General features: G+C 39.0%; 1 protein-coding gene across 2 annotated transcripts in view; it reads right to left on the bottom strand.

The window, feature by feature from the left end:
• The window catches only part of CPT1A (carnitine palmitoyltransferase 1A), a 49,776-nt gene extending 29,606 nt beyond the window's left edge, over positions 1-20,170 (bottom strand). For both annotated transcript variants that reach the window (XM_063438140.1, XM_063438141.1), the window contains exons 1-3: positions 20,098-20,170; positions 6,020-6,177; positions 4,096-4,238 (exon numbers count right to left, since the gene is read on the bottom strand). In XM_063438140.1, the coding sequence (XP_063294210.1) occupies positions 4,096-4,238; positions 6,020-6,160 (284 nt within the window). In that variant the 5' untranslated portion in view covers positions 6,161-6,177; positions 20,098-20,170. The remainder of the gene's footprint in view (positions 1-4,095; positions 4,239-6,019; positions 6,178-20,097) is intronic.
• Positions 20,171-22,699: the final 2,529 nt, after the last annotated feature.

Below are 22,699 nucleotides of genomic sequence, written 5' to 3'. Positions count from 1 at the left end.
TATCGGAGGGCGGGGGGATATGCATACGTATATCCTGGAAGGGATCACAAAGCCATAGCAATAACAAAATAAACAGAATACCTCCTCGAATATCAAAGAAAATGTCCCCAACAAACAGGACTTATGGATTTCCCTCATTTAAGTTCTCCCACTTTCTGCACTAATTCGAGTAGTACTCCATCAGTGATCTCAACTATGTCTAGCAGTTCCAAAAATGTACATCCAAAGTTGTACACAAAAAGTTTTGCTTTCCAATTTATTTATTTTAAGCATTATTTATGTAGTGCTTTAAACATTTGGGGCTAACTCCAGCGTGGAGTTCAATCATTACCAGGTGAGGTCAATCAATCTATGATATCATTAACTGTTCTTTAATTGTGCAATCAGTTTCTGGAAATCCATTTCCCAGGAAAAGAACACAATTGAGTACAAAGTGCAGCTGATGACTCTTAAGAAGAGTAGATTGGCGCAAATTTCTTTTAGTGCTACTGAGATTACCCAACTCAGATAGGCATTTATACTCCCGTTTGTTTACTATTCTTGTGCTACGGCGTCCTTGAGATAGGACTAGATTTATTATACTGTAAGTCTATGCAAATGTCCAGAAGACTAAAAATGATAAGAAAGTGACACCCAGGAAGACAGGGAGTTCAATGCTTGTCATGAGGTTTAATTTGTACAGTTATAAAAGCTGTTCCATTTGTTTGTTTTTTTTCTAAAGGGGAAATTTGCATTTAAGAGCTATGAGTTTACAGCTGGGAAGAAAGCTGTTACCCCAAAATATTTATGGTTTGTCTGATATCCATTAGCACCTTATGGACCAAATGTTACCGTTTGCCATCATTGCAATCTGATCTCTACAGAGATACCAGTATAGAATGACTACCTGTTCAACACTAGGTCCCATGCAGTCCTGAAGTAATTTATTGAGTGGTTCATTTTGTTTTGGAAAAGGATCCTTACAGGAACATTATAGGGTCAGAACACAAACATGTATCTATCTATCTATGCCTCCTGCCCCCCGAAATATAGTAAAATCTTACCTTTATTCCAGTCTGCTGATGCTGTCTCTCCCACTGATCTGCTTTCTTGGCTGACATCATCAGAAGTGTTGAACTCAGCCAATCACAACGCTCTTCCATATGATTGGCTGAGCTTGTCAAGGAGGCAGATCAGAGGCAGAACCAGCTCAAGCCAAACAGCCCTGGCCAATCAGCATCTCCTCATAGAGATGAATTGAATCAATGAATCTCTATGAGGAAAGTTCAGTGTCTGCATGCAGAGGGAGGAGATACTGAATGTTTGGATGCATTTTAAGCAGCCATGACCCAGGAAGGATCTCGAACAGCCATCTGAGGAGTGGCCAGTGAAGTTATCACTAGGCTGTAATGTAAACACTGCATTTTCTCTGAAAAGACCGTGTTTACAGCAAAAAGCCTGAAGGGAATGATTCTACTCACCAGAACAAATTCAATACGCTGTATACTGTACAATAAGCTGTATACTATACAATAAGCTGTATACTGTACAATAAGCTATATACTGTACAATAAGCTATATACTGTACAATAAGCTATATACTGTATAATAAGCTGTATTTGTTCTGGTGACTATAGTGACCCTTTAAAGGACAAATTGTTATAAAAAAAACATGATCTGTAAATGATCTACAGGTTGTTCCAACATCTCCAAGACAAAGTATTTTGCAAGACTTACAACTCATTTTAAAAGGCCCCAGTATTAAGTCTGTCCCTTTAAAAATGGTTAAAAGGTGATATGCTTGATCATTTATACACATGTATAAATTTTGGTGTATTTTGATCAATATCTTGTAGAGTCATTTGTATTTTATAGCCTAACTGTTACTGTGTCAAGTTTAATGGATTAATTGCTCTAGCTTTAGGGGAGGGGGGTTTTCCCTCACAGGTCTAATTGCTCCATTACTCTGGAGGTATTTAAACCAGGTTCGTGTTGCATCTACTTAGTCTTGAGAAAGTCCTGTGGGAGGGACGAAACGCGTAGACGTGGCTGCTGTTTGTTGCTGGTCCCACTTGATCCTTTTCGGCTGCTTTTCATTGTTCAGTTATTTATTATTTATATATCTTTTTATTTTTTATTGCTTTGTGCCTTTTATTACATACCCTTTTCTTGAGGTGAGTGAGGGTTGCTGTGCTCACATACTCCTGACCCTGGGACATTAAGGACTTGTGTGTTTATTCCATCTAACTACACCGCGGTCTTTTGCGAAGATACCGACCGCGGTGTACCACCTCGTGAGTGATTCATCAGTTGTAGCCGTGGGTGGTTTGCTACAACGACACCGCGGTCTTTTTTGAAGATTCCGGCTGCGGTGTATATCATCGCTGCTCGACGGATCCCCTCTGAAGTGGGTCGGAAGCCTGCCACGTAGACGTGGCTGCTGTTTGTTGCTGGTCCCACTTGATCCTTTTCGGCTGCTTTTCATTGTTCAGTTATTTATTATTTATATATCTTTTTATTTTTTATTGCTTTGTGCCTTTTATTACATACCCTTTTCTTGAGGTGAGTGAGGGTTGCTGTGCTCACATACTCCTGACCCTGGGACATTAAGGACTTGTGTGTTTATTCCATCTAACTACACCGCGGTCTTTTGCGAAGATACCGACCGCGGTGTACCACCTCGTGAGTGATTCATCAGTTGTAGCCGTGGGTGGTTTGCTACAACGACACCGCGGTCTTTTTTGAAGATTCCGGCTGCGGTGTATATCATCGCTGCTCGACGGATCCCCTCTGAAGTGGGTCGGAAGCCTGCTGCATAGAACTCCCTCTCTCTCCCCTTCTTTTGTTTTTTCTTCGATTACCTCGGTTGGGGGCCCACACCGAGGCAGGTACTTTTATTATTGTTATTTTTAATAGTGTATAATACGGTGTTCTGTGACACAGTTTTATCCTTTGGGCAGCTGTTTGGATACTTTATTTTATATTTTGTGTCTATAATATAGAGTCGATTGATAAATTATTTACACTTCACTCTATATTATGTATCTGCAATAGAGAGTTCATTGGTAAATTTATTATTATAGTTGGTCCATGCAGACATTGTGATTTTTATTTATTTAGTGTTTGTCTTGATTTATTTTAAGTATATTTAAAGTATATTTAATGTATAGGAGTTATACCTCAATAAATATAGCTATCATATTTTTCCACATATTTGTTTCTGAGCGCACATACTGTTTTATACCCTGTTGAGCTACCACTCAATTTTAGACGCTTGTGAATGTATGTAGCTGCCAGCCCTTAGTATTTGTTATTTAATAAACCTTGTATTTATTCTTCTATTCCCAGTATATAGTCGAAACGTTGTCTCATTTTTGTGAGATCACGATACAGTGAGTGCAAACTAGACAAGGATTGCTGGTGCATTGCTCCAATTTGCTGCACTCTGCACTGGTTGTGTGGACCCGGGTCTTTGGCACACGAGGAAAGGAGACTCTCCTAAAAAGAGGTGCATGTTGGTTTGAACCATTTTCTATGGAGTTATCACATATTGGTATGGTGGATATAAAAACTAAGCTAGTTTATTTTCATTTTTCTAACCCACATTAATTACTTCTCAAGATAAAAACTAATTGTGCTATGTTGGCAAATGATCTCAAAATGTACATGCATTTACAATGGAACAACTACTACTGAGATGTTTGTATAACCAAATATCTTTCTAAAAGCTGGCTATTGGTTGTGCTTCGGTTTCAAAAAGATTTTCAGTAGTTTTGATTAATTTACTTTACATTTTATGCCTGCATGTCTGATCCCAGGGTGTGCCACATAAATTAAATTATCCAAGCAGTACGTATGTGTTCTGCTTGCATTCTGTGCAGACGATCATAGACAAACCAACACTCCTGTAGCCTCAGGGGCGATGATGTCTCCCTACACATAAAAGGTTCCCACAGTACTTATCACCCCGGTATTGATTACTGGGGTGAGGAAATAAAAAGTGGTCCCGTGCAGAGAAGCGACAGTTCCTCTTTAAAAAAGATGGGGGGAAAAGCTCTCACTTTAGGGAGAGGTGTACGAGTCATACAAAATATTTAGTGTGCACAAAAAACTTACGCTGTGCTAAGGGTATGATTTATCTTTTCAACCAATCCAAATGATGGATCTACTTTGGAATATATAGAGGCAGATGTTACACCAACAACTACGATGAACCAGCTGGAAGGACTTGCAGGGAAGACACCGGTGAGGATTCCATTCTGTAAGAGGAAACAAACACACAATCACATTTCTGCATTTTTAAATTTGTGTAATTAAAAATGTGGGGCTCAACTTGGCCAAACTACATAGATAACAAGATAACGGAGAATTCTTCCTATTTTGTCTAACTTTAGCAATTTCTTTTCCAAGTCATCAGAATTTGTTGTTTGGTGAATATTCGGACAGCACTCTAATGTCCACTTTCCCCCAGAGTCTGCTCTTGCACAGACTTTATTTGTAACTCTGCTTCCTGTTTGTGATTGCAATGTTGTAAATGCAAATCACACAATATGTATATGTATATTTATTGTCCATATTTGTAATATCGCTGAATGTATGTGTTAAAATATCCTCATGCAAAGTAACAATAAGTTGCCAAGCAATACACACCTTTAAAGTGAGCTAAATGGATTCATAATTAATGACATATATTCTACATTAAATAGCGGGCCCATAGTCACCACAATCATCAATACATAATGTGTCAGTGTATTCCAACGCTCTGTGATTAAAGACACTAGAATATAATACATGGGAAAGTACTCCGAAGCTATTATAGTCTCTGGAGCAATGATAAGGGACGAGTAAACTCGACAGCTGTTGCTGAACAGCATCACTCATTACTCTCAGGCACAATCTAATTAGGCAGAGGAGAGATAGAAATCACTGGAGTTGCAGTTTAGCATGATCTGCGATGCTACCTGTAGGCCAGCTGTCTGTGCGCTCCAAACAACCCAGATTGTTACATTAGTATCTCTGCTGTTATTAATTGGCAACTCTAAGCACCATAACAACTTCACAGGTGCAGACTACATGTCGGGTGATGGTAACAAACGCCACTAAACAGGCACACTCAGTTATGAAATAGCTGCAAACGGTCAATAAGGCAACTGGAAGACTATCCTTCTAGGTCAGCTATGTTAGTGCTCTCTAAGGTGTGCGTACACAAAGATTAAAGATATTAGAATAAATGTGTACAAAGCCCTCCAAGGCGGGAGCTCTGTAACTGGTTTCACACGGCCTGGTTCACTAAACTGTACACTAGGCCAACGCTGCAAATGTAAAGTCCTATGCTATTAGCCAGCCCTAAAAACGTACTTGTCACTGCCAACCTGGAGGGTCCATGCCACACTGACAAGGGGAGGATTTCTACTTGCCAATGCCCAGTGGAAATTGTTAGTCTTACTGGGCTGATAGCACCAGTGGAATGGCTACTACCTGTTTATAAAGCAGTACCGCTCATATAATTAATGGAACTGCTCTTGTAGATTAACTACATATCATTTAAACCCCTCCTGCAATGTGGCTGGTTTGGTAAGAGCAGATCCCAAGGCTTCTGATTGGTGGGAGGTCACTTTGTGATCCCTGTAGCTAATAACTGGGCAATACATTTAAACTAATGCTTCTCCTCCAGGCTGGACTTGTTGTTTTGACACCAAACAGCCAATACTTTATAATTTGTATTTACCGTACATTTAATCCTTTAAAGGATAACTATAGGCACTATAGCCATATTATCGAACTGAATTGGTTATAGTGCCTGGAGTCCCCTGTCAATGTAACTCAATTTAGTGTTAACCCATTAGGGTCAGTGGCCAGTCACAGCCCAGCCCCTTATGACGGTATGGCTAAGGCAACGATTACACACTTCCTTCTATCCATACAGTTTCATACCTGCAGTGGGGGCTGTGATAGGCTGAAAGTATCAGCTGACACTCAACCAATCACAGCTGCTGCTCAAGCTAAGTTTTCCTCGTTAGCCTGAGAATATTTACGGTACCTTAAATCGGATGAATTTCTTCTTCCAGGAGTGAAGGCCGGACAGGTAGATCTGACGGAGAGCTTCATGGCTTAATCTTAAATCGATGCCATCTGGAGTTACTGTAAACTGGAACGCCACAGCCTGGTGAGCTTCTGCCATCCTCACTCACTGCACCCCTAATGATAAAACACAAACAAGGAATAAACATTAATCGGATGCAAACGGAGTTTAACGATAGGAGGAGAGTAATAAGGTGCCAGCTGAATGTGCCAAGCCACAGTAGAACTGGCATTTAAAGAGGCTTAAATCTTCTAATCACTCTTTAATCATGTTAAAGAGAAAGACTCCTTTTAAACAGATCAGTATCACATTCAGAGTAAGTAAAATCGCTGTTCTTATCCTCACAAATTATAGGAAACCTGCTAAATAAACCACACGTTTTCTCAACTATCGGCAAGAAGAGAGGGGCAGGGTCAATCTTCCTACACAACGTACTGAAAGCACAGAGGTGGCTTGCTCCCGGGGCAACTGCACACATTATTTATATATAATTATTTTTATATTTGCAACCAAGGATGATGATATAGGAACTAAATCCAATGGCTGTTAGGGAATCTGTTATTTCAGGACACCCTGACCCCGTCTGCTCTACAGGGGGGCGAGTATGGTGAATTGTCACATTCACGAGACCGTAATGCTGGCAATATCCACCCAAAAGGCATTATATGTAATAATTAGTTATGCTACTACAAAAAGTATTTTTTTTTTTTTATTAAACTCTTACATGGCTTATTGGCTAAATTGAGGATTCAAAGTGGATTTCAAATTTTAGGCCAAAGTAGTCGAATTAGAAAAAAAACCTTAGACCGCCTTATTTCAGTTTTGGCTACTTTGGCCAGAGATGTGGAATTAACTTTAAATTCTCCCTTAAGTGAATAACCCTGTAACTTTCACAATAAATGCATTATGTTAAAGCTACATGTGTCCTTTTACCATTTAAAGAAAGAAAATTCAGGTGCTGATACTAGCAGGTAAGGTTATGATAATCCTCAACAATCAATGGCTAAATAGAATTTGGGTGATTTATTCAGCCGTCAAAAAAAAAAAGTGAAGGCAACGTTTCAACACACCATATGTATTGCTCACACCATCTAGAGACTCTTGGTGAAGACATGGAGGGTGGCGAAGCGTTGCCTGCATTTTGATTGATGGCAGAATAAACCACACTTACATTTAACCATTGAGTTCCAAGGACAATAATTTGATAGCCTTCAGGATTTTATACATCTGTAATCACAATACTGATAACGTCCGCCCAATTAAATGCTTCGCACAGACATAAGGGACCTATGGCAAGGGCAGGGAAATCATCTTGATACAATGATCCTACTAATTCCAGTGTCTCTCTAAGAAGCATTGGTGGTGTTTAACATCATCATGCACGGTTCCTTTAAATAGAGTGTCCTGTGCCCAAACGTCAGCCAATATTGTCTGTAATGTTTATCCTAATCGTCCACACTGTACAAAAGGGCTAGTTAACTTTGGAATTACAAAAAGCAGCCAAAAATATTGTTCCATTTAACTGTACGTCACAAGTTTAACTGAGGACAAAGCAGTAACTCAGAGGTTATATTTACGTGTGTAATCACACTGAAGATTGTTTTCTTTTTAATTCTTTATGGCTTAAGAAAACTGATCAGCACAAATGTAATTACTGCAATCTGTGTGATTATTATTTGTTAAAGCGGCACTGTCACCCCCCTGAAAATGATAGAATCTTTATTAAATACTCATTTTCACTGTGTTGAAATATCAATTAAATTCCCACGCAGTCAAGCAATATACAGAGATAAAGTAGGGACTACTTTGTCTCAGTATATTTCCTCCGCCTGACTTTATTAAACTCTGGGCAGAGCTACAGTGTCAATCCCGACAGCCATCACCAGTAACGACTGCAGGGAACTGGCTCGGTGTACAGAAGATCCCGCGGTCTCACAGGACCCTCCACAGCCCTGAATGCTGCACTATTGCGCATGCACGAGAGTACAGCAATGAGGTCGGCTCCTGGCGCCTGCAGAGCACCCACCGGAACTTGGTGGCTGCGCCCACGAGCAGCAGCTTCAAGTATGTAAGTCTCACCTTTACCTGTCACATCCCCCAGCGGTGATGTCCCTGTTGGTGGTCTTTGTGAATTCGTCAAAGTCCCCAGACAGTGACAGTGCAGCTTTAACTAGTAATGAAATTGAGCTGTGTACTATGTAACAGAATAAACCTGCTGAAGGAGTATGTAAACGTAAATAACCTGAAGATGAAATAGCTGAAAATATATATATCTGTTTACACAACGACTATACGTACGTTGGACCAGTCTTGGCAATGTTTTAAAAACTTAAGACAGCCTCTAGTGGTTAACTCTTAGAAACAGCATTGGATGTCCTCACGCTATGCAAAAAAACGCCCACCGTCTTAAAAATCTTCAAAGGAAAGCGTTGATTCAATGCTTCCTATGGGGAAGCTCTAATGGGCGCATGCGCATTTTTGTATCCCCAACACTATAGTGTTCCTTTAATATCCATCTGTTTTGATACGATTCTCCCCTCAGCAGTCGCTGACTAATTCTCTTGATATTTTAAAGGTGTTTCAAGGAACAGGTTTGTTTTTACTTTTTCTAACTAAAGAATCTTGTTTATATTATGCTCTCAAATTTACTCTACATTAGTAATTCCAAATACAGACACACAATGCTGATCTTCATATCCCTTGAGGCTTACACCACAAATCTATTCTTACAGAAGCCAATATTATGTAAACACAGCTATTTCATTAACCACTGCAGCACTACACATACTAAAGAAATGCCTTGAAAACTTTCACTCAGCACCGAGAGGTCAACGCTTGCTGGAACTACAATCACTTAAAGGGAAACCGAAGTGGCTGTCAGACAGATTCCTGCATGTAATGATTAATGGAATCTAAAAGGCAACGTTGTTCTTCTTTTTCCACCATAAGATAATGTATATCAGAATGTGTTTTCCATTCTATTTCCTACACACCATTAAAGAGAAAGAACATTGCAGTTCTCAATACACAAACCACCTAACCTCTTGGGATCAGTCAACAAAATCAGCCACCTGCAGATTTTTGTGCATGGGATAGCTCACACTGCACTGACCTGGGTGGTAAAGTTTTGAGATATAACCAGCTGGTACCACAGCATGACGACAACTGTTAGAAGAACCATAACCACTAAAAACAGTTTGACTACTTACAATGGGAACTCTAGGGCACTCCTTGCGCCATAACCACTAAAGCACGCTTTGATGGTTATAGGGTCTAGACTGTTCCTTTAACCTTGGCTTTCTTATAGGAAAAGATGCGTTTCCCTTGGATACATAGAACACGTCGGAAATACATTTTTTTGTTCATTACAAAACAAAAGTGAGAAAATAAACAGACATTTCTTGGTAGCGGTGTTCTGTGCGAGTAATACAAATACGGCTCTAAGAGGAAGGAAACTGGGTTCTTTGAGATCTATTTAAACAGACCATGCGAAAAACCACAATTACAACATCTTGTCACAGACCATGAACAAATATATATAGTTTTCTCTTCAGAACCATCCTGCATAAGAATGAGAAAAGTTTTCTAAAATTAGGAAAGATGTAAACAAATTAGGATGACATTTATTCAACATGGTCTGTCAAACATTAAGCCAGGACACATGGCTCTTCATCCCTACTTCTGATAAGGAGGGTTTGAGCGGGTGATCACAATTTGGGACTCAAGAGCAAAAAGGCATGGAGACCCCTTCAATGAGATTAAGTGGTCTAAGTGCCCATTTAAAGGGACATTGTGGCTAAACAGTTTACTTACAGCTTATCTGAGATGCTCTTCACATCACACCAGCGGTAGCACGCAGACACAATTTAATAGCTTTTAAAAAGACGAGTATTGAAAACAATAAAGGATTTGTTTTGTCATCAAAGATTGGCAAAGATTATTATTATTTTTTTTGTGTGCAGAAGGAACAAGTAACCAAGCACCATAACCACTAAATCCTGCTGCAGTGGCTATGGTACCAGGAATGCCCCAACACCCTACCGAGGTAAAATGGTGCAACTATTAGAGAATGCCACCACCGCATTGAGCAAAGCCTGGAGGTGCTAAGAGTAGCCAGGTCAATAAGAGAACTCTTGCAGCTTTTTACGGTCTTTATAATGAGAAATTACCAAGCATTTACCTGTGTGATACCACACAATCAGTAATCCTTGCTGAATATCCAAAGATCAGAGATAACGAACAGAAGATCACAAAGATTACCTGGATAACCATGTGTGCCGAGATTAAAAGCACTCAGGGATTTAGGGCTGGGAAGTTAATAAGGTTTCCATTTGTAACCAAGTTAAGAAGATTTTAGTGTATTCTAAATACAAATCATCAATAGACAGGCTTACTAGTGACTAAGTAAATATTTAGCTTGTCAATTTGTTTTCAGTATTGTTTTTTTAAGATTAGCGAAGATCTTTTCCAATTACGATATTTTATTGCCAAACATTTCATTAAAACGTCTCATAACATCTTCTAAAACGTGAATAAGTGAATGTAAACAGAGAACTATTCATTTCAAAACAGTGTTCAGAGTCTGTAAACAATACTTTTCTGGCAAATCACCTGCTAAACATAATATACTCTGACTGATGATGGTAATAAAAATATATACCAACAATCAAATTGCTCTGCAGATCCTAAAGGAACACGCAACACACCCTCTAATAACAGCAGAGATATTAAAGGTAATCTATAGTGTTAAGAATACAAAGTTATATTCCCTCTGGCCCCACACCTTCCTCATTGCCAATAAAAGGGTTAAAAACACTTTATTTACTCACCCAATTCCAGCGCCACTGTCCATCAGGGCTAGATTGGAGCTCCGCCTCCTCCAATGTCATTCAACAGGTGGGGGCCAAAGCACATGCGCAACGAGCACATTAGGCCCTCCCCTTAGGAAAAAAACTGCAATGTTTTACACTGCAGGACTAAGGGGGACAGGAACACTGAACCCAGACCACTTCAATGAGCCAAAGTAGTTTGGGTGCCTATAGAGTCCCTTTAAAAGCATTTTACAAAAAGTGCAGATTTCAACAGAAACTGGCACTTTATATAAATTAACCCTGATTACATACCATTCCTCCCCCCCATGGCTGTCAATCAGGTAACCGGTTGAATCAATGCATCTCTATAAGGAATGTTTCTCTGAAAAGGCAGTGTTTACATTAAAAATCTTCAAAGACTGACTATAGACACCAGAACAACTACATTAAACTGTATACTGTACATTAAAGGACCACTATAGGCACCCAGACCACTTCAGTTCAATGGTCTGGGTGCCAGGTCTATCTAGTTTTAACCCTGCAGTTGAAAACATAGCAGTTTTAGAGAAACTAGGGTTAATCCAGCCTCTAGTGGCTGTCTCACTGACAAATATTGTAAGCACTATGGCACCGAACAACCTCTGGTATTACAATAATATTCAATAGCAATAATAAAAATAATGGAAAAATGTACAACCACCAAATAAGATATATATATATATATATATATATATATATATATATATATATATATATATATATATATATATATATATATAAAGTGTAAATCGTTCATATGATCGATGGCATTTAATTTTTGGATTGGTTCTTTTTTAAATTTTTATATACTGAATCTTTATTTTTATTTTTTTTTATGAATGCAAAATAGCTGGATTGCTATGGCAGTTGTATCAAATGGATATCAGCAATCAAAATATAATCAAACAATGTGTCCCCCAGTAAGACATGCTATTAGAATCCTAGGGCAGATATGAGGATTTAATATCAATATATAAACAATGTGTCCCCCAGTTAGACATGCTATTAGAATCCTAGGGCAGATATGGGGATTTAATATCAATATATAAACAATGTGTCCCCCAGTAAGACATGCTATTAGAATCCTAGGGCAGATAGGAGGATTTAATATCAATATATAAACAATGTGTCCCCCAGTTAGACATGCTATTAGAATCCTAGGGAAGATATGGGGATTTAATATCAATATATAAACAATGTGTCCCCCAGTTAGACATGCTATTAGAATCCTAGGGCAGATATGGGGATTTAATATCAATATATAAATAATGTGTCCCCTAGTTAGACATGCTATTAGAATCCTAGGGCAGATATGGGGATTTAATATCAATATATAAACAATGTGTCCCCCAGTTAGACATGCTATTAGAATCCTAGGGCAGATATGGGGATTTAATATCAATATATAAACAATGTGTCCCCCAGTTAGACATGCTATTAGAATCCTAGGGCAGATATGGGTATTTAATATCAATATATAAACAATGTGTCCCCCAGTTAGACATGCTATTAGAATCCTAGGGCAGATATGGGGATTTAATATCAATATATAAACAATGTGTCCCCCAGTTAGACATGCTATTAGAATCCTAGGGCAGATATGGGGATTTAATATCAATATATAAACAATGTGTCCCCCAGTTAGACATGCTATTAGAATCCTAGGGCAGATATGGGGATTTAATATCAATATATAAACAATGTGTCCCCCAGTTAGACATGCTATTAGAATCCTAGGGTAGATATGGGGATTTAATATCAATATATAAACAATGTGTCCCCCAGTTAGACATGCTATTAGAATCCTAGGGCAGATATGGGGATTTAATATCAATATATAAACAATGTGTCCCCCAGTTAGACATGCTATTAGAATCCTAGGGCAGATATGGGGATTTAATATCAATATATAAACAATGTGTCCCCCAGTTAGACATGCTATTAGAATCCTAGGGCAGATATGGGGATTTAATATCAATATATAAACAATGTGTCCCCCAGTTAGACATGCTATTAGAATCCTAGGGCAGATATGAGGATTTAATATCAATATATAAACAATGTGTCCCCCAGTTAGGTATACCCTTTGTATACAGTGTTTATACCCCTTGTATACAGTGTGTATACCCCTTGTATACAGTGTGTATACCCCTTGTATACAGTGTGTATACCCCTTGTATACAGTGTGTATACCCCTTGTATACAGTGTGTATACCCCTTGTATACAGTGTGTATACCCCTTGTATACAGTGTGTATACCCCTTGTATACAGTGTGTATACCCCTTGTATACAGTGTGTATACCCCTTGTATACAGTGTGTATACCCCTTGTATACAGTGTGTATACCCCTTGTATACAGTGTGTATACCCCTTGTATACAGTGTGTATACCCCTTGTATACAGTGTGTATACCCCTTGTATACAGTGTGTATACCCCTTGTATACAGTGTGTATACCCCTTGTATACAGTGTGTATACCCCTTGTATACAGTGTGTATACCCCTTGTATACAGTGTGTATACCCCTTGTATACAGTGTGTATACCCCTTGTATACAGTGTGTATACCCCTTGTATACAGTGTGTATACCCCTTGTATACAGTGTGTATACCCCTTGTATACAGTGTGTATACCCCTTGTATATAGTGTATGTACATACCCTTTGTATATAGTGTATGTACATACCCTTTGTATATAGTGTATGTACATACCCTTTGTATATAGTGTATGTACATACCCTTTGTATATAGTGTATGTACATACCCTTTGTATATAGTGTATGTACATACCCTTTGTATATAGTGTATGTACATACCCTTTGTATATAGTGTGTGTACATACCATTTGTATATATAGTGTGTATATACCCTTTGTATATATATTGTGTATATACCCTTTGTATACAGTGAATACAGTGTATATACCCTTTGTATACAGTGAATATTGTGTATATACCCTTTGTATACAGTGAATACACCCTTTGCATACAGTGTGTATACCCTTTGCATACAGTGAATATAGTGTATATGCCCTTTGTATCTAGTGAATATACCCTTTGTGTATATATAGTGTGAATATACCCTTTGTATACAGTGAATATAGTGTATATGCCCTTTGTATATAGTGTATATAGTGAATATACCCTTTGCATACAGTGTATATACCCATTGCATACAGTGAATATAGTGTATATACCCTTTGTATACAGTGTATATACCCTTTGCATACAGTGAATATAGTGAATATACCCTTTGCATACAGTGTGTATACCCTTTGCATACAGTGAATATACCCTTTGCATACAGTGAATATAGTGTATATACCCTTTGCATACAGTGAATATAGTGAATATACCCTTTGCATACAATGTATACAGTGAATATACCCTTTGCATACAGTGTATACAGTGAATATAGTGTATATACCCTTTGTATACAGTGAATATACCCTTTGCATACAGTGAATATAGTGTATATACCCTTTGTATACAGTGAATATACCCTTTGCATACAGTGAATATAGTGTATATACCCTTTGTATACAGTGAATATACCCTTTGCATACAGTGAATATAGTGTATATACCCTTTGCATACAGTGAATATACCCTTTGCATACAGTGAATATACCCTTTGCATACAGTGTATATACCCTTTGCATACAGTGAATATAGTGAATATACCCTTTGCATACAGTGAATATACCATTTGCATACAGTGTGTATACCCTTTGCATACAGTGTGTATACCCTTTGCATACAGTGTGTATACCCCTTGCATACAGTGTATATACCCTTTGCATACAGTGTATATACCCTTTGCATACAGTGTATATACCCTTTGCATACAGTGTATATACCCTTTGCATACAGTGTATACCCTTTGCATACAGTGTATATACCCTTTGCATACAGTGTATATACCCTTTGCATACAGTGAATATACCCTTTGCATACAGTGCATATACCCTTTGTATACAGTGAATATACCCTTTGCATACAGTGTATATACCCTTTGCATACAGTGTATATACCCTTTGCATACAGTGAATATAGTGAATATACCCTTTGCATACAGTGAATATACCCTTTGCATACAGTGAATATACCCTTTGCATACAGTGTATATACCCTTTGCATACAGTGAATATACCCTTTGCATACAGTGAATATACCCTTTGCATACAGTGTATATACCCTTTGCATACAGTGAATATACCCTTTGCATACAGTGTATATACCCTTTGCATACAGTGTATATACCCTTTGCATACAGTGTGTATACCCTTTGCATACAGTGTATATACCCTTTGCATACAGTGTATATACCCTTTGCATACAGTATATATACCCTTTGCATACAGTGCGTATACCCTTTGCATACAGTGCGTATACCCTTTGCATACAGTGAATATACCCTTTGCATACAGTGAATATACCCTTTGCATACAGTGTGTATACCCTTTGCATACAGTGTGTATACCCTTTGCATACAGTGTGTATACCCTTTGCATACAGTGAGTATACCCTTTGCATACAGTGAATATAGTGTATATACCCTTTGCATACAGTGAATATACCCTTTGCATACAGTGTATATACCCTTTGCATACAGTGCATATACCCTTTGCATACAGTGCATATACCCTTTGCATACAGTGCATATACCCTTTGTATACAGTGAATATACCCTTTGCATACAGTGAATATACCCTTTGCATACAGTGAATATAGTGTATATACCCTTTGCATACAGTGTGTATACCCTTTGCATACAGTGAATATACCCTTTGCATACAGTGAATATACCCTTTGTATACAGTGAATATACCCTTTGCATACAGTGAATATACCCTTTGCATACAGTGCATATACCCTTTGCATACAGTGCATATACCCTTTGCATACAGTGCATATACCCTTTGCATACAGTGAATATACCCTTTGCATACAGTGAATATAGTGTATATACCCTTTGCATACAGTGTGTATACCCTTTGCATACAGTGAATATACCCTTTGCATACAGTGAATATACCCTTTGCATACAGTGTGTATACCCTTTGCATACAGTGAATATACCCTTTGCATACAGTGAATATAGTGTATATACCCTTTGCATACAGTGTATATACCCTTTGCATACAGTGTATATACCCTTTGCATACAGTGTATATACCCTTTGCATACAGTGTGTATACCCTTTGCATACAGTGTGTATACCCTTTGCATACAGTGTGTATACCCTTTGCATACAGTGTGTATACCCTTTGCATACAGTGAGTATACCCTTTGCATACAGTGAATATAGTGTATATACCCTTTGCATACAGTGAATATACCCTTTGCATACAGTGTATATACCCTTTGCATACAGTGCATATACCCTTTGCATACAGTGCATATACCCTTTGCATACAGTGCATATACCCTTTGTATACAGTGAATATACCCTTTGCATACAGTGAATATAGTGTATATACCCTTTGCATACAGTGTGTATACCCTTTGCATACAGTGTGTATACCCTTTGCATACAGTGTGTATACCCTTTGCATACAGTGAATATACCCTTTGCATACAGTGTGTATACCCTTTGTATACAGTGAATATACCCTTTGCATACAGTGAATATACCCTTTGCATACAGTGCATATACCCTTTGCATACAGTGCATATACCCTTTGCATACAGTGAATATACCCTTTGCATACAGTGAATATAGTGTATATACCCTTTGTATACAGTGAATATACCCTTTGCATACAGTGAATATAGTGTATATACCCTTTGCATACAGTGTGTATACCCTTTGCATACAGTGAATATACCCTTTGCATACAGTGAATATACCCTTTGCATACAGTGAATATAGTGTATATACCCTTTGCATACAGTGTATATACCCTTTGCATACAGTGAATATACCCTTTGCATACAGTGAATATACCCTTTGCATACAGTGAATATACCCTTTGCATACAGTGAATATACCCTTTGCATACAGTGAATATAGTGTATATACCCTTTGCATACAGTGTATATACCCTTTGCATACAGTGAATATAGTGTATATACCCTTTGCATACAGTGTACATACCCTTTGCATACAGTGAATATACCCTTTGCATACAGTGAATATACCCTTTGCATACAGTGTGTATACCCTTTGCATACAGTGAATATACCCTTTGCATACAGTAAATATACCCTTTGCATACAGTGTGTATACCCTTTGCATACAGTGTATATACCCTTTGCATACAGTGAGTATACCCTTTGCATACAGTGAATATAGTGTATATACCCTTTGCATACAGTGAATATACCCTTTGCATACAGTGTATATACCCTTTGCATACAGTGCATATACCCTTTGCATACAGTGCATATACCCTTTGCATACAGTGCATATACCCTTTGTATACAGTGAATATACCCTTTGCATACAGTGAATATAGTGTATATACCCTTTGCATACAGTGTGTATACCCTTTGCATACAGTGTGTATACCCTTTGCATACAGTGTGTATACCCTTTGCATACAGTGTGTATACCCTTTGCATACAGTGTGTATACCCTTTGCATACAGTGTGTATACCCTTTGCATACAGTGAATATACCCTTTGCATACAGTGAATATACCCTTTGCATACAGTGCATATACCCTTTGCATACAGTGCATATACCCTTTGCATACAGTGCATATACCCTTTGCATACAGTGCATATACCCTTTGCATACAGTGAATATACCCTTTGCATACAGTGAATATAGTGTATATACCCTTTGTATACAGTGAATATACCCTTTGCATACAGTGAATATAGTGTATATACCCTTTGCATACAGTGTGTATACCCTTTGCATACAGTGAATATACCCTTTGCATACAGTGAATATACCCTTTGCATACAGTGTGTATACCCTTTGCATACAGTGAATATACCCTTTGCATACAGTGAATATAGTGTATATACCCTTTGCATACAGTGTATATACCCTTTGCATACAGTGTATATACCCTTTGCATACAGTGAATATACCCTTTGCATACAGTGAATATACCATTTGCATACAGTGTGTATACCCTTTGCATACAGTGAATATACCCTTTGCATACAGTGAATATACCCTTTGCATACAGTGAATATAGTGTATATACCCTTTGCATACAGTGTATATACCCTTTGCATACAGTGAATATAGTGTATATACCCTTTGCATACAGTGTACATACCCTTTGCATACAGTGAATATACCCTTTGCATACAGTGAATATACCCTTTGCATACAGTGTGTATACCCTTTGCATACAGTGAATATACCCTTTGCATACAGTAAATATACCCTTTGCATACAGTGTGTATACCCTTTGCATACAGTGTATATACCCTTTGCATACAGTGAATATACCCTTTGCATACAGTGAATATACCCTTTGCATACAGTGTGTATACCCTTTGCATACAGTGAATATACCCTTTGCATACAGTGAATATACCCTTTGCATACAGTGTGTATACCCTTTGCATACAGTGAATATACCCTTTGCATACAGTGTATATACCCTTTGCATACAGTGAATATACCCTTTGCATACAGTGTGTATACCCTTTGCATACAGTGTGTATACCCTTTGCATACAGTGTATACCCTTTGCATACAGTGTATACCCTTTGCATACAGTGAATATACCCTTTGCATACAGTGTGTATACCCTTTGCATACAGTGAGTATACCCTTTGCATACAGTGTGTATACCCTTTGCATACAGTGTGTATACCCTTTGCATACAGTGCATATACCCTTTGCATACAGTGTGTCTACCCTTTGCATACAGTGTGTATACCCTTTGCATACAGTGTGTATACCCTTTGCATACAGTGAATATACCCTTTGCATACAGTGAATATACCCTTTGCATACAGTGAATATACCCTTTGCATACAGTGTATATACCCTTTGCATACAGTGTGTATACCCTTTGCATACAGTGAGTATACCCTTTGTATACAGTGAATATACCCTTTGCATACAGTGAATATAGTGAATATACCCTTTGCATACAGTGAATATACCCTTTGCATACAGTGAAGGTTAATGAAGCACTTCCTGGGTGGCCCCACTAAGGTCACCCTCTGCCTCCTGTTACTACAATAGAACGTTACTACTACAATGTATCCCATCCCCATTCTGCAGCAAGCCCCGCCCCTCCGGCTACGTCACCCTCTCCCAACCCCCAGCTGGTGTAGGAGCACATGACGGCTGCTTTGCTAAAAGTAGGTAAAAGGTCAGTGGCTGCAAAGCATGCTGGTTGGGTATAAATTCTGCTCAATTCTCAGCGGCTCTGAATAGCCCAGAAAGTGGCTCAGCATTGCCATTCACTGAGAATGTGGTCTCTCCATCACTGACCTCTCATTCATTTATTAGGATTTTCTGATTGCCTATTCAATATATACACAGAAATACATTCAGCAGGAAAATGCCAGGAGGGTCCTGATGTCACATGCAAAGCCACCCATCACATAAATTGGCTCCTTTTACACAGATCCCATTGTTTAACCCCATGCGTGCCTTAGGGGAACACTGATCAGGTTTAATAATGGCAGTTATTAGAATGGTAAAGTTAGGCTGGGGTGGGATGTATTATCATTTTATTCTAAATGAGTTCCTCAGCATTCCAATCCAATTAACACATTGTGTGCCAGAATAGGCAGGTCACACCATGCACTGGGAGGTTATTCCATACCCAGCACAGGCAATGAACATTTAAACAATACAGGATGGGGTGCCATACAGCAAGCTTTGCCCTCTCCCCTCTGGCACTGAAAGGGGCCAATTCTAATAGAATCTAACCCTTTTCACAAGTCATCCATATGGAAGCAGTTTATATCTTCCTCCCAGTTTGAGAATTAGACATTTTGATTAAACCCCAATCCTCTACAGGTGTGATCAGCATGTCCAGCCGTGCTGGTGGATTATTGCAATATTTAGTGACAATGCTGATCACACAGGCAGTCACAGCCAGTACTTCCCATTGATTGCTGGCTCATTGTGCAGATCCTGATTGAGGTGCTGCTATCAATGTGTGGAACACCTTGCCCTGAGTTAATGCAGCCAGGTGTGGCACACTGAGCACAGCTCCTAACACCCCAATATAGAATAGCAGTCAATGTGTCCTTTACCTGTCTCTGCTGCAGCCCCAGCTCGCCTCCTGCACCACTCAGAATGGAAAGTCAGCTTTCTTTCGGCAGAACCCAGTCCCTTCCTACCAGGGGGAGGAGAGAGCCGCTTCCTCTTACCGAATTAACTGAGGTTTCCTCCTATAGAGCCAGAGCAGGCTGGAATTTCATTCAAACTGAGTGTCAGAGGTTTGTGTCACTGCTGATCTGATGTTTGGATGTCAACGTGTAACCTGTGTGTGACTTGTTATGACAGATACATGTTACAGGGAGCATACAGCCTGGCAGCATGGATCTCCAAATACTTGCATGGATTTAATAAGGATTTGCATAAACCTCTCCAGTGTATGAGTCCACTTTGCATGTTTCTAAACAGCAGAGAGCTGGGGGAGCATTCATTCATTCAGACAAGAAAGTGCATGTATTGTTTATCACCTTGCCCAATATAATTTAACCCCTGGCGTGCCTTTTCACTACACGTCATCACAATGTGTTTAGTACGAGTTCATTTAAGGTCATTCGATTAGGGTGTGCACTAGGTTTTTCTGTGTTTTGCAAGACATGAATGCTTATTCATAAAAAAATTATTCAAACTAACTGGTACGTATTTTCAAATTGCCCAATACATTTTACTTAAAGAATTACTCCAACCACCATTACCACCCGTGTACGAGTTTGGCTGTGCAGCACTGGGAGCTAGTTTCACACCTGGCACACGTATGGCAGCCCATAACTGTTCCAGACTGCCAAATGTTAGTCCCCTCCATCTGTCTGCAGCCCCTCCGCTTGCCTCGGTTACAGACAATTTATTTTTATTTTTTTCCAAAAAAAGTCTCCTTCCTGTCATGACGAACCAGTGGCCCAACACACAGAATTAAGTCAAACACGTAACAAATAACAAATCGTAACAACGCATTACCGGGCCTTAGAAAGAAAAGAATAAGGAGTCACGAGCCGAGTTTAGGAATACAGAAAGGAACAAATATGGAATGAACAAAGCCAAAGGGTCAGGGATACCAGAAATACAGGAAGCCAAGCCAAGATCAAAAACCAAATATCAAAATCAGGAACGCGCTCTCGGATAACCAACAGGATGGAAACCACGACAGGGCACTGAACCACTGCAGGTTTGGGTTTAAATAACCCAGTAAACTCTGCTAATGGCTGATTTGGGTCCCTTGACCCTAGAAGGTACGTGCACGGCGAAGACGTGACGCCGCACGCACGTTCAAGTTATTATATAGCACGCATGCCCTCTGACTCACCGAACTGGTCCAATCCCCAGTTTCTCTATGAGAAGTCCTGTAATTGCGTGGCCTTCAAGACGCCAGTAGTGCACACGGAAAAGCAGTGCCGGGAGCTATGCCCAGTGCTGGCTTCCAGGTGAATAAAATTTTTATGGGTTTTACTGTGAGATTTCCACAATGTCCAATAGGGCATATTACACCAGAAAGGTGCCCCCTCATTTAATCATTTAAGAAGGTGGGACCTAGCTAGAAATGCCAAATGGATGTTAGGAGGTAAAAAAAAACCATCATTAGTTTTAAGGGTTGGTGGAACCCTTTAACGTGTACCTGTAAACTTGTTATGATACTCACACACAAATTTAATTTAACAACGAAGGCAATTATCCTGACCCAAAAGAAAACCTACAATTTGTGCTGTTTGTTCCACCGTGATTTAAGGGGTTCTCTTTAATTTTTTTTTTTCATTAGTTACATTTTTTTCTCTCAAAGGACAGAAAGGGCTTTCATTTAATATCCTACATGTTACCGAACACAACAGTAAGTGTCTATAAAGTGTTAAATGGAAAATATAATTTTTTACATAATTGATTGTAATAATTCTTACACATCCAATGCGACTAGTGACTCTGGGAGGGCACTACTGGCAAATAATCTACCAGTGCCCCTCCAAAAATTAGGTTCTGGATCTGCACTTGAACGGCATGCATTTCTGCCAAACAGGGGCCCAATATAAGCCGCAGCGCTGTACATATATACAACCTGGAAAATGTTTTGATTTGGGGCGCCTTGGAAAAATATTAACATATTAAGGGCGCCTATCGGTGCCGTCACCTGGTTTTCTGTCAGTTAAGGGGCAGTTTGGCAAAAAAACAGGTCTGTCCAATTCACCAACAGCGCGACCCCCTCTGCTGCTACACAGATAAAGCAGAAATGACACGTATGCGTATTATCACGTATTATCAAGTGTGAATCCGCCCAATCCTGCACGGCAATGATAGTCTGAGAGGGCTGAAGGTCAGTTTGTTGGTAAATGGGGCTGACCGGTTTCCTTCATACAACACCACATTATAACTATTATTTTATCTGCATTTATATAGCGCCAACAGATTCCGTAGCGCTTTACAATATTGTGAGAGGAGATTTAACTATAAATAGGACAATTACAAGAAAACTTACAGGAACGATAGGTTGAAGAGGACCCTGCTCAAACGAGCTTACAGTCTATAACTGAGGCATTGGTGACTGTAGTGCATTGTGGATTGTTAAAGAGGTACTCTAACAACCATAACCTTTACAGACCGCTGTTATGGTTAGAGACCCAGTAGTCCTCTAGCAACAACCCACTGTTATATATCAAA

This window comes from Pelobates fuscus, chromosome 12 (genome assembly GCF_036172605.1).
Source record: "Pelobates fuscus isolate aPelFus1 chromosome 12, aPelFus1.pri, whole genome shotgun sequence".
Classification (NCBI taxonomy): domain Eukaryota; kingdom Metazoa; phylum Chordata; class Amphibia; order Anura; family Pelobatidae; genus Pelobates; species Pelobates fuscus.
Note: the sequence above shows the minus strand (reverse complement) of the source record. Positions and strands in the feature narration are given on the sequence as shown.